The sequence below is a fragment of the Micropterus salmoides genome, unplaced genomic scaffold (assembly GCF_014851395.1).
Source record: "Micropterus salmoides isolate LMB-PRFRI ecotype aquatic unplaced genomic scaffold, ASM1485139v1 Ms_hic_scaffold_2, whole genome shotgun sequence".
Classification (NCBI taxonomy): domain Eukaryota; kingdom Metazoa; phylum Chordata; class Actinopteri; order Centrarchiformes; family Centrarchidae; genus Micropterus; species Micropterus salmoides.
Genome location: NW_024041150.1, coordinates 39,758,715 through 39,770,953, shown reverse-complemented (window position 1 = coordinate 39,770,953; position 12,239 = coordinate 39,758,715). Strand labels below are relative to the sequence as shown.

The 12,239-nt window shown below is 38.3% G+C and overlaps 2 protein-coding genes across 5 annotated transcripts; one reads left to right on the top strand and one right to left on the bottom strand.

The window, feature by feature from the left end:
* Positions 1-1,375: 1,375 nt before the first annotated feature.
* LOC119912542 (butyrophilin subfamily 1 member A1-like) lies at positions 1,376-9,420 on the bottom strand. Of its 4 annotated transcripts, none has more exons than XM_038731779.1 (6): positions 9,045-9,420; positions 8,123-8,220; positions 7,408-7,728; positions 5,989-6,267; positions 3,162-3,281; positions 1,376-2,258 (listed from the first exon to the last, which is right to left on the bottom strand). In XM_038731779.1, exons 2-5 carry the CDS (start codon positions 8,217-8,219, stop codon positions 3,169-3,171), a joined length of 810 nt encoding a protein of 269 aa, XP_038587707.1. In that variant the 5' UTR covers position 8,220; positions 9,045-9,420; the 3' UTR covers positions 1,376-2,258; positions 3,162-3,168. The 4 variants fall into 4 exon arrangements, with proteins under 4 accessions (XP_038587707.1, XP_038587705.1, XP_038587704.1 ...); XM_038731777.1 differs by having other exon boundaries at positions 9,155-9,420; XM_038731776.1 differs by lacking the exon at positions 9,045-9,420 and adding an exon at positions 8,844-8,995.
* A 614-nt stretch (positions 9,421-10,034) lies between these two features.
* Positions 10,035-11,724, top strand: LOC119911958 (butyrophilin subfamily 2 member A2-like). Its single transcript, XM_038730931.1, has 5 exons — positions 10,035-10,344; positions 10,529-10,704; positions 11,087-11,167; positions 11,402-11,506; positions 11,716-11,724. Exons 1-5 carry the CDS (start codon positions 10,035-10,037, stop codon positions 11,722-11,724), a joined length of 681 nt encoding a protein of 226 aa, XP_038586859.1.
* Positions 11,725-12,239: the final 515 nt, after the last annotated feature.

The window sequence follows — 12,239 nt, the reverse complement described above, 5'->3', positions numbered from 1 at the left end:
AGGCCACAGGCTGCACACCTCCACCTTCTCAGCCAGGTAACCGACTCCTTTCACTTTCGCTGTTGGCAGGCTCACGTTGTGTGCAGCATAAAGTCAGATCATGACTGCTATTTATGGAAAATACCAGTAACTGCCCGTAGGGGTGGGGGACATATTACCCCATGTGGAAATGCCTTTTCCCTAAAAAATACATTTGATTAAATACAAATTAATTTGTCAACTATAAGTATTTATTTTACTATATAATATGTTGCCCTAAGCATTTTTTTTTTAAATCAATAAAATGTTCTTTAATGTGTCAGAAAATAGACATTGAGCTTAGCGGGGCGCTGAAGCTATACTGTTTTTTGAATTACAAGTTGTGTTTCTCGTTTCATGTGTCACAGTAAGGATCAATGGTTAACAGGACAACATTTAGCGCCCTGAAGATTGGCCCCTCTGAGTTTTTCAGCTTAAAAATTAATCGGGTTTATATACAGCGTCCCGCTACAGTGACCACAAGTGTTCCTTTTGTCCCGCTGCTAAAGTGGTGACTTTCTCGGTGTTGCAGCATGTATTGAAACATGTTATTGTTATATTAAACCAACAGAATATGCGACGAGTGAGGGTCAGAAAGACAAACAGAGGTCTGATTCAGCCAGATGTTTATGAGAGGGCGTTTCTGGACATCTCTGTCAGAAACTTCAGTTTAAGGGCAGCTGCTAAGTCGCATGGAATATGCCATGTCACTTTGCTCAGGTAGGCTACTGCAGAAGGAGGCCAGACACCAGTAGGGAGAAGACGAGACCACCAGGGTACCACATGATTTCTGGAATGTGGTACCCTGGTGGTCTCGTCTACAGAGGAGACTCTAGAATCTAGATTGCTTACATCAAGAGAACAGCTGATATTTATTTTGGCCTTTCACCTATGAAGGTCAGTGTAGGCTAGTAAGCTACAGTAAAAAAACACTCAACATGCAGCTCACTCACACTGCTCAAAGTCTAAATTTGTATTTTAACATTCATATCTTTCTATATTATGTTTACGTTTCCACTGTCTCTGTAGCTGCTGCAAAATGTCAATATCCCCAGTGCAGGATCAGTAAAGTCTTATTTTATCTTAATCATGTAAAGTTCATAAACAATCTCCCTCTAACAATTTTTTTGTTTGTTTTAGGTGCACAAATTTATATATGAATTGGCCAGCAGATAGGTCTGCAAATATCACAGTGGATGGGAGTGCCACTAAGATGGCGGGAAAGGACTGGCTCACCTCTTTCCTTACAGTTACGTTTCCATTTAATGGAAGAAATGTTTTATAAAATGGATTGACATTACCAATAAAAAACATTTTGAACAAGGTTCACTTTTGAAACATTTGTTGAAACTGTAAATAAATAGTAAAAAATTAAAATGTAATTTATTAATTTTTTGCAAAGATAAAGGACAAAATACATTTGCAGTTGCAAAATACCACCTGGTATTGATAGACCGACCACACTTGTGAGTTAGTAACCACAGCAAAAATATATCACTGTCTAAAACATAATCAAAATGGTACTTTTGCCCCTGCTCTCCCCTACTTTATGCTTTGCCAAATCATCTGTAACTACGAAATAGACCATCTGCTTCATGTTTACACCGGAATTCCCCGTGTACGTGAACGGCCACTAGATGTGCATCATGTGTCGTTGTGATATAGGAGGAGATCAATGCTGATTGATTGTGTGGATGGGGCCTCAGAGTTCTTTCTCAGGAATGCAGTCCGGGGGTGTCTGGCGATCCCCTATCTGTGTCACACGAAGGTCAGGAAAGTGGAGGTGGGAGAAGTGGTGTCCAGATGATCTGTTTTGGTGTCCAGATGATCTGTTTTGGTGTCCAGATGATCTGTTTTGGTGTCCAGATGATCTGTTTGTGTGTGTGTGGAAGACAGCAGGAGAAGTTTCAGCTGGGTTTGGTTACCAAGGAAACGTCATAATCCATCAGGGATTTTGAAGACAGTTGTCCCTTTGGAAAGTCTCCAGAAGGCCTCATCCAGAAATCTCTTAGTTACTTTAATATGTTTCTCAATCAATATTCTCTCAGTGCACCAACAGCTTTTACTACAAACTCCCACTCCTCTTCAATCCTTTGTAACTCTTCATTAAGTTTGTTGAGCATCTTATCTAAATACACAATTCTGTCCCTGTCTGTCATGTGCTGCACTCTTTCTCCTTCAAGCAGTACCGTCCGTCTTGAATGATGTCATCTCATTTGATGCTTGTCCTACTCTCTTTTCTGTGTAAAAGTAGAACCAATAACAGTGTTAAATTTTTGACAAGTTCGGACCTGGGGTCAGTTTCACAAAGCAAGCTAACTGTAGCCCTGGCTTTTTGGTCTTACAAAGATAGCTGGAGTTCACAGTGAGTTCAAACGCTATTCCAAGCAAAGCTGCGGGCCAAACAAACAGGGAGTATGTTTTCTTTAGATTTACAATTCAAAACATATAAAAACAACCACATCCTGACCAATTAACTGGAGAAATTCCTACAGGACCCCAGTGTGGAAATACTCCATTCACATTAAAGGGTCAAGTACAACAGAGGAGAGTGAGATTCTTACAAACCAGCATGACAGTCTGTTGTTTGAGTATTTTGTGACTGCATTACATTTAGCCGTGTCTGTTGCTTCTAGTACTGTGATTAGTTTTTGTTACTTTCACCTCACAGAATCTCTCTTACTGATGCTCCAATGAATTTATGTATCAGAGGGAATCAATCATTTCATAGTGTTCTGTTAAATATTCTGCCCTGGATCTGTTATGGTTGCATAAATTATTCATTTCCGAAAGGACTCATAAATAAACGTATTATTGGCTGTTTGTTACAAATCTTTCATGAGTGCAAGGTCATGGTTTAGCCAGAGTTAGCACATGTGATTGGTAACCAGCTTTGTGAGACCAGTTCAGTGACAAAAGGTATTAAAGCAATTCACAGGACAATTCACTTTCACTTTCAGGCTGAGAGTTAGATGAGATCATCAATACAACTCTCTTGTCTATCTGTTAACTCTGAAGTTAGATAGCTTAGCATAAACTGGACATGGGGGTTAACAACAAGTCTGCTACACATTTTTATAATTACCATAAAAATGACTGTGAACTTTATATTCATAAAGAAGTTGAATACATTTGTGACTTACCATTTTTTCAACGTCGTCTGCATTTACACAAAGCAATGCCCATAACAACAACCACAAACATTAAGCAGGAAGCCGCTATGATCCAACCATCACAACTAGGTGGGACGATGAAAAAATCATCTGAAATCAGAAAAATGTAAAATTCACATTTACATTATTACAGTCAGATGGTGGTCATTTGTCCTATTCACTGGTTACTAAACATCATGAATGCCAGTCGTTTTTTAACACAAGTATGTTGTCAGGAATAAAGGGAGAGAAAGAGGAAAACAAACACAGGAAAGTTCCCACAAATCCAAGGTACCCTTGTAACTCCTGTTATGGACAATAAATAATAACCTTCATACCAATTGTTTAATTTCTGCCTGTGTCTATTTGTTAACCTAAATGAACTGAAGTGATACCACCATGCAGCTCAAGAGGAGCGAAACCACAGGAGACAAGTCGAACTCCTTTCTTTGACAGTGGCAACCAATGACACTGAGTATATGTTATAGCACAAAGCTAGGTGGCATTTAATTATCCTCTGTGTTGGGAGGTTTACTTTAAAAGTGTATTCCAGTACAATTAGCCTACTAATTACTTGTTAAAAAATGTAATCGGTAACATAATCAAAGTACCATAATTTAAAAATAATGTAACCTGATTATTTTTGGATTACTTTAATACCAAATATGCAAATAAATATAAGAGAGTATCAAAGATGTGTTGTCTGCTCAGTGTAATTTTAGAGAAACATACAAACATAAATGCTCCCATTCCCATGAAATCAAAATCAATGTTTAAATGTTTTTTATAAGGTATGCCTTGCAATACATCACTAATTTGCCAGTTTCTGGTCCATCAATGGCAAAAAAAGGTTGTTTTGTAGGCTTTCTTGATGATATTTTAGAGTTTGGCATTTCCTGGAAAATGTTGTTGATTCATTCTGCATTCAGGGGCCTTTATTAATTTAGCGTCCAATGAAAGGTTTTCTATATATTTTAATGCTGCTGGGGCATAGTGTTTCTGGAGGCCAAACATGCCCCACTGAAAAACACAACTTTATGGACAGGTAGTGTTACTTGTTACTGAAGCATCTGCTAACTGCTGCTAATTAGCTGCCATTATCTTATTAGCTCAGCTAGCCATGCAATTAGTGGTCAAATTAATGTTTACCATTGACTGTATGAGAGTGTTTACACCTTTACTCAATCTTTTTTCTGGCCAGGGGTTGGGGGTAGCCAGCATGGATGAAGGCGGAATGGGAATCAGAGCCGGGAGAGCGGGACAACAAAACCGCACTCAGTAGCCTCCCAGTGAACATGGCATGAACAGGACCAAACACGGCTTCAAAGACCAACAGCGAATTCCATTTCAGGCTGAACCGGCCAGTGGTCAAAAGTTTTTATTATATATTATAGTTCTAATGTTTTACTTTACAATACAAGACCTGGCCGGCCGTCTTGTCAGCTGCAGCGGAACGCTGTATGTGTCTGCTTCAGACTAATACTTTCAATATTGAGGGGTTATAAGGGCGGCCCCTCCCAGCTCGGACTAATCCTTGTTTTTGCTGAAATCTGATTGGCTCAAAAACATTAATCAAAGGAGTTGGGTGACGTCAATTTTAAAAAATTTTGTCAGGGCTGAACTCAGCCCAGGTTTGTGTGACAAGCGCAGCAGAAATGGCAAAAATGGCAAAAAGAAACATGAAAAAGAAATGTGTGGTGCCAAAAAAAAATAATAAATACGAAAAACTTTTGCCACAAGAGGCAGCTAAATAGGCCATATTAACTGACCTCTTCTTGGTGGGAGGCAGGACACAGCACGTTACATGATTAGCAATGCATTTATTATACTGAAATTATTTTATATTACTTTATGCATAAGCAGATATATTATATATTTATATATATAATCCCCTCCAAAAGTGTTGTAACGGCAAATTCCTTTGATTTTGTTGTTCACTGAAGACGTTTAGGCTTAAGATCAAAAGATGAGTATGAGACAAGAGTTCAGAATTTCAGTTTTGATTTCGTGGTATTCACATGTAGATGTGTTAAACAATTCAGGACATACCACCGCTTGTTTGAACCCACCCATTTTTCAAGTGAGCAAAACTATTGGAACATGTGACTGACTTTTAGGTTGATTTTCCAAACATTAAATAGCTCTGCATGACTGGTCTAAGTTTTCATCCTTGGTTCAAACCTATAAAAACTGCATTTCCTGTTAAAGAGGATAAACCAACATAAGACCAGAGAGCTGTCTATGGGAGAAAAGCAAGCAAATGTCAAGGTGAGAAAAGAAGGACAATCGACCAGAGCCATTGGACAAACATTGGGCAGAGCAAGCACAACAATTTGGCAACTGAGCAACAGACGTCGAACAGGTCGGCCAAGGAAAACAACAGTAGTTGATGACAGAAATATCGTTAAGCTGTGAAGAAAACCCCCAAAACATCAGTAAGTGACATCACCAAGGACCTCCACTGTGCAGGGGTGAAGGTTTCAAAATGCTTGAAGAAGACTCAGAGAGCAGAAATATAGAGGCCACACCACAAGATGCAAACCACTCATCAGCAGGAAGAATCAGAAGGCCAGATTGAAATTAGCAAAGAAGTACAGAGATGAGCCGCAAAGGTTCTGCAACACAATCTTATAGACTGATGGGACCAAGATTAATCTCTACCAAAGTGATGGAAAGGCCAAAGTGTGGAGAAAGAAAGGAACTGCTTATGATCCGAAGCATCCAAGCTCATCAGATTACCCTAGATATAGCAATGGGAATTAAATAGTGCTAAAATATATGTACTTAAACTTGATAAAACTTTCTAAATCGTGTTTACCTGGAATATGAATCTCCACTTGTCTGTTCTGGTTGATGTCCTTCTGTTGGACTCTACAGGTGAAGCTGTTGTTGTGTCTCTTCTCCACAGTCACTCTGCTGCTGACAGTATAGAGGTCATCAGGACCTCTGACTGTCTCTGGAGGTCCAGCAGAGAGGAGGTTTCCCTCACCGTCCAGCCAAAACACCGCAGGCTCTGGATACCAGCCTTTAGATTTACAGTCTAATAATAACCCACTGCTGTTTTTGGAAATGCTTAAAACTGGTGATGAGACGGAACCTGAAGATGAGGAAGAGGACAATGTGACAAAAATCTCCATAAAAAATGAAATCACAGCACTTCTTACATTTATTCATTTAGCTGACGCTTTCATCCAAAGCGACTTAAAATTGCTATTTTGTCATACGTCGCACGCCTCTGGAGCAACTAGGGGTTAAGGGTCTTGCTCAGGGACCCATTTGTAGGGGAGTTAAACCCAGGTCTCTCACCACTCTGAAAGTTACTGAACTGTTCCTAACTATCTGCTGTGTGAACTACAATACAGTTGCTACATTATGAACCATCCAGACCTCTGAGGTCATTTGGGACAGGTCTTCTTTCTGTCCCCAGAGTCAAAACTAAACATGGAGATTCAGCGTTCCCAGAAAACTGCAGGTCTGCTGAAAGTTCTTTCTAAGACCATTGTACCAGAATTCAGCTTCAAGTTGTTGTTGTCCCACAATACCACTCACAGCAGGAATGGAGGATCATCTTAAATCTGCTGAATATTAAAACAAATCAAATCTTAGACTGTAGATTAATAGCTTGCACTGCACTGTAACGTTTACTGTCCTGATTATTCTGTTTTATTTTCTATTTAACTCTTTGCTCTATTTGACTATTTTAGTGTCTCTTTTATATTTCCCCATGTTCAAATTGCCTTACAATATCTCAAATACTGATTGATTAATAAGAGTGAGATTATTGTCTGCCATTTTGCTCTCATTATCAAAGGGTCCTCTTTTTGAAAACCTTTAATGAACCACAATATTCAATATATCACCAGACAGGAACTTCAATAAGGGATGAATCTATAAAACCAAATCTTAAATACAATGATAATGTTTTTTTAATTGCTCTCTCTGTTATCTGCACATGGCAACCATAGTATGGTTAAGGTTAGGGAATGATGTGGTTACTGCAAAGGTTAAGTGTTGAGGTTATGTTCAGTGTCTTGAGTGTGAGACAGTGTGCAGGAGTTCTTTAATTTGTATTATGGTTAGTTAACTAAAACACTGTTTTTTAGATACGGTTAACTAAAGAGCTGAATGTTAATTGCAAGTCTGTGATGGGACCCAAGCTCCAGTCTCATGTATTAAAGTCAGACGTGCTAAATCTTTGACTTCATCATCTTCAACCTCTTGGATTAAAGCCACTTACCTACATAAACCTTAACCTCAGATGATGTTCCCTGTGTGAGAATGCTGCAAATATACGTTCCCTCATCAGACAGTTTCACATTGGAGAGCTTCAGGGAAGCATCTCCGTGCTTCAGTTTGTTGATGGAGAGGGATGTTCTTCCCACATATAATGGATTCTGGTTAATCAGGAGTTCCACACCGCCACGTCTCACGAGGACAAATCTGGGGCTCAGATCTCTTCTTGCCCACTCCACAGTCATAGAAACAGCATCCACGGCAGGTTCCAGATGACATGGCAACATAATGTCTTCACCAACCATTGCTACTATCTGAGACTGACCTGGGGAAAGACAGGGCTGTTTTTAAATCCTGCTCAAGCTCCTTTGTTGTTTGTCTGTGAAATAAAACTGTGGATCATTTACATCATTTTCTTCATAGGATTAACTGTAATACCTTTTATGACTCTCTGAATATTCATCTAGTGCAAACATCAAGTCTAACTTTCTGTATGTCCACTACTTTGATTTATGATCAGTTACCTGCAAAATGACATTCATATCAGAATGAGCTGTGATATGTATTTAGTGTTAATTACCAAATGTTAGCATGCTAAATGATAAATATGGTGAACACTACACACAGTCTTACCAAGACACTAGCATGGCTGAAGACTTGTATTTTATTATGTAAGATTGAATAGAAAGACTTTATTATTATGCTTATGTGTAACTTACTTGCACAAAAGTGGGTTAGGAGAACCAAGACGACAGTGTGATGCAAAACCAAAGCACTAAGGTCACTTAGCAGAGGTTGTTTGTTCTGGTGAATCATTCTGGAATTGAGAGAATATAAATAAATCAACTGTAAACAGGAAAACTACTTTAACTCTAGTAAAATGAACCCTTTACTTAGCGGTCTTAGAAAACTAAAGGCAGGGAAATGACCCACATGGTTCAGACTTTCAGCAATCTGGTGATAGTTTTGCATTTATAGTCCATTTAATAGAAATAATGTATGCTTACTTCTGATTCAACAATTTATGCTGTGATTTATGATTTGTCACAGAAACTCAGTAAAAGGTTTATAGTGCATTTCAAGTTGGTACAGATCATGTTGACCACCCTTTTAGAACAAACAGCCTTAAAAAGGTATCAATTTATTTTAAACAAATTTGTGTTGTATTTTGCTTTCATTTGTGCTCATATATCTGATGTATATATATAAGAATATGTACTGTTTTATGTAAATTAGATTTGGCTCTCCATAGCGCAAGTCTACTATTACATTTTGTGTATTAATGACACACCAAACACCAACTGTGCTAAAAACCACCAATACAGTAAGATCTGTGAAAGATTGAGAGATACTGTGTTGGTTTTTTAAATATAGGTTAGGAAACATTTTGTTAAACTAAGGTCTTAAAACAAAAGTATTACATGTAAAAAGCCTACATACCTATTGTTTGCGTCAAAGAGTCGTCAAACCGTGAGTGTGCGCCATCAACGTTCACAAATTAATTCAGCCAGTTAAACCAGTAAAACCTTATTTCTCTCTTTCTCTTTCTCTTCCTGCTCCTCTGATCAGGAGTCTATGGACGTTAACTCTCTCGGTTCTACTCCAGTAACACCAACATGACAATGACACCATTCACATTACCTTTCTCAGTTTCTCTTGTCCAATTATGTCCAATTCCGTTTTATATAGCCCCAATTTACAACAACAGTTATCTTATAGCGCTTTTCATATAGAGCAGGTAAAGAACACACCTTGAGACCGCTGCGCACTGTTCCGAGTTGTTCAACACAAAAACCGGTTCCAAACGTTTTGAGATTGAACGCGCCCTTGAGTTTCTCTCAGTCAGATCGGGGCAGAACAAAGTCTCAGTTTTTCACAGGACGCCTGTTTGACAGCAACCTGTCCAATACTAAAGCTGATGATACACTGGGCAACTTTTTGAGCGATGTTGCTGGGCAATCTTGCTTGTGGCAAATCCAACTATGTTTTGAACGGATAGTGGCGGGGTGGTGGGGGAAGGGGATTACGGTAGTAAAACATTGACCGGCTAAAACATGTCGTGATTTTTACTTTCACTTTTGTCAACAGGGAGGGACCACAAGAACATTCTGCAGGTGAAATATTTTCACTTTTGTTGTATCACAGACTGTCTTAGTGAATTTAAAAAGGTTTTAAATCTGATATAATCGTTTCATAAAACCCTTTACACTGTACAAAGTCCATTAGTCAGTAATAAATCATGTCTAAAGCTGATGATACACGGAGCAACTTTTAGAGCAATGGTGCCTATTATTTGTGTAACGATACTGTCAGTGAAGGTCAGTGGAGTCTGTAGGGCTTTGTTTAAATTCAAACAGAGAAAAGAATATGATTTAATATGTATAAATGTGTATGTATATATGTGTAGTTTATAATTTGAACTATATGCAGAATAAGCAGAACATGGAGCAGAATTCACAAAAACAGTTCTTTGTTAAATTCATTTCAATTTGGGATTCAGTGATAAAATTAGTCATCAGACAAGATAAGGGGGAAAAAAATATTTTTTAAGTCTGTTCAGGATTTAAATGATATTTTCCCTGGATAGAAGTTCACATGAGTCTTTAAAGTACAATAATGTTTTCACTTTAAATGTTCCTCTTGCTCAACATCAGGGGCGTCTCCTCACCTGTCATCAGTTTAGCAGGGATTGACAGACACAAAGGGGGAGTGGTGTTACAGTGTGAGTCTGCAGGCTGGTATCCAGAGCCTGAGGTGTTTTGGCTGGACGGTGAGGGAAACCTCCTCTCTGCTGGACCTACAGAGACAGTCAGAGGTCCTGATGACCTCTATACTGTCAGCAGCAGAGTGACTGTGGAGAAGAGACACAGCAACAACTTCACCTGTAGAGTCCAACAGAAGGACATCAACCAGACCAGAGAGACAAATATTCAGATTACAGGTAGAAATGATTGATGATGTGATCAATGTTTTAGTTTCAAATAGCTGAACTTTTATTAGCAATAAGTGAAATTGTCAGGTGTCTTATTTTTGTAGCCCATTAACGCCTAATTTTAGACTCAAATGTCTCATATGCTGTGATGCAAGGACATGACTTTAATTCTACTGCCTGTATTTTCACACAGAGAGCAAGAGAAGCCACAGGGATGAAATGGATAAAGGAGAACAGAAGGAGCGCTTTAAAAGAAACAAAGCTGAAGATCAGATTCACATTGAAGCAGAAAGAGAGCAGCTCATGAGAAATGAAACAGTGAAAATGAAGAGTGTGAAGAACAGAAAAGGGGAAAGGGAGACAAAACATGTAAGTAAAGAAACAGGACATAACATTCAAAGCAAAATTCAATGGAGATTAAAACAACACAAAAGGTAAAGAGTTAGAGAGGTAAAGAAACAAATGCAATACTGCTGAAAAGAATTTAAATTAAGTTGACGTCTTTTGATTGGTTTTTAATTGTGACCAACTTTTTGTGATGTTGAGAATCCTTGAAATGGCAGCAAAAGACAAAACCGAGACTTTAAGTGGGAAGTTTGATTTACTGAAACCAGTATGAACCACTGCAGACTTAAGTTATCAAATTTAAACTCAAAATTTAACTTCTGATTTATTCTGTTAAACATTTAATTTACATTAATAGTATCATGTCTGGATTGTTGTCCCTGTTTATGTCTCTCCTCTCTTTCAGTTTAAGGAGCAGCAGAGGAGGGATGAAGCTGAGAAAAGAGTACGGACACTGAAAGATGAGCTGGAGACCAAGAGGAATGAGGTTCATCTTTAGTTTAATAATATAATACACTGATTTTAGTATGAAGTCACATTCTTTATGTCATCTAATGTAGACAAAGTCAAACTCACAGTAGTTTATGTAGGTCAAGCACAAAATAGTCTTAAATTAGTTTTTTCTGACACAGATGTTAATTTATAGTGTAAAGTATTAAATGTTAGTAAAAAGAACATTTGTCTCTTCTCCTCTCTTTAAAACTTCTCGCTGTCCTTCCAGGTTGAAACCAAACAAGCTGAGCTGCAGCAGCTCCAAGAAGAGAAGCAGAGGAAGGAGAACGACCTGCAGACTGTGAAGGAAGAGCTGGAGAACAAGAACAAAGAGGTTCATGTCTTTATCTTAATCTTTCTGTATTTACTGTGTCACAGCCCAGACTCAGTGAGCCACACAAAGAGGGAGAATACAGACAATATGAAACTAACTTAAGTCTACAGATGACTTCTTTCAGTAAGGTGATCAGTGAAATGAGGTGTTTAGCAACTCTGCTTGAAGACATTACTACCAGCCATGTCTCCCTTCTTTTTTGCATATAGACCCTCTGACTTACAGTGTTTTCAGCAACATACATGGACGCAGAACTGAGAATTCAGCCGTTGTTTGTGATAACCACATGGTCAGCTAGCCGCAGCTATATCTGGAGTGCACATGCATTCAAGCTTTAAGGGTAATGCTTACACAGAACAATAAAAATACATTTATATATCAAATTGTGCAGATGTTCCATGCTGCTGTAAAAATAAAAGAAAAAAGAAGTCTGCAAATTTATAATAAGCTAATTAACAAAATCTGTCTGTATATCTCTTCACTGAAACTGAGCAATAACATTTCTCTGTTTATGATAGCAGATAGAGTAGGTGTTATTATTCATACTGGTGTCTGTCAGCCTCTGATGAGTTACTGTGTGTGTGTGTGTGTGTGTGTGTGTGTGTGTGTGAGGTAATTTAGGAGAATACATTGCTCACAATGTTGCAGAAGACTGTAACAATTTTTACAGACAGATGGTTTCTGAATGTGACAGTTAATAATAAATCTAACTAACTTCTGCCTGACACTGATG

Bases quoted from the DNA above. Each gene is read 5' to 3' on its own strand.
- LOC119911958 (XM_038730931.1), top strand. From the start codon at position 10,035: ATGTTCCTCTTGCTCAACATCAGGGGCGTCTCCTCACCTGTCATCAGT. The intron at 10,345-10,528 runs GTAGAAATGATT...ATTTTCACACAG, and splicing joins GACAAATATTCAGATTACAG to AGAGCAAGAGAAGCCACAGG. The intron at 10,705-11,086 runs GTAAGTAAAGAA...CCTCTCTTTCAG, and splicing joins GGGAAAGGGAGACAAAACAT to TTTAAGGAGCAGCAGAGGAG.
- LOC119912542 (XM_038731779.1), bottom strand. From the start codon at position 8,219: ATGATTCACCAGAACAAACAACCTCTGCTAAGTGACCTTAGTGCTTTG. The intron at 6,268-7,407 runs GTAAGTGGCTTT...CCTCATCTTCAG, and splicing joins TGAGGTTAAGGTTTATGTAG to GTTCCGTCTCATCACCAGTT. The intron at 3,282-5,988 runs GTAAACACGATT...TTCTGATTTCAG, and splicing joins AGTGGAGATTCATATTCCAG to ATGATTTTTTCATCGTCCCA.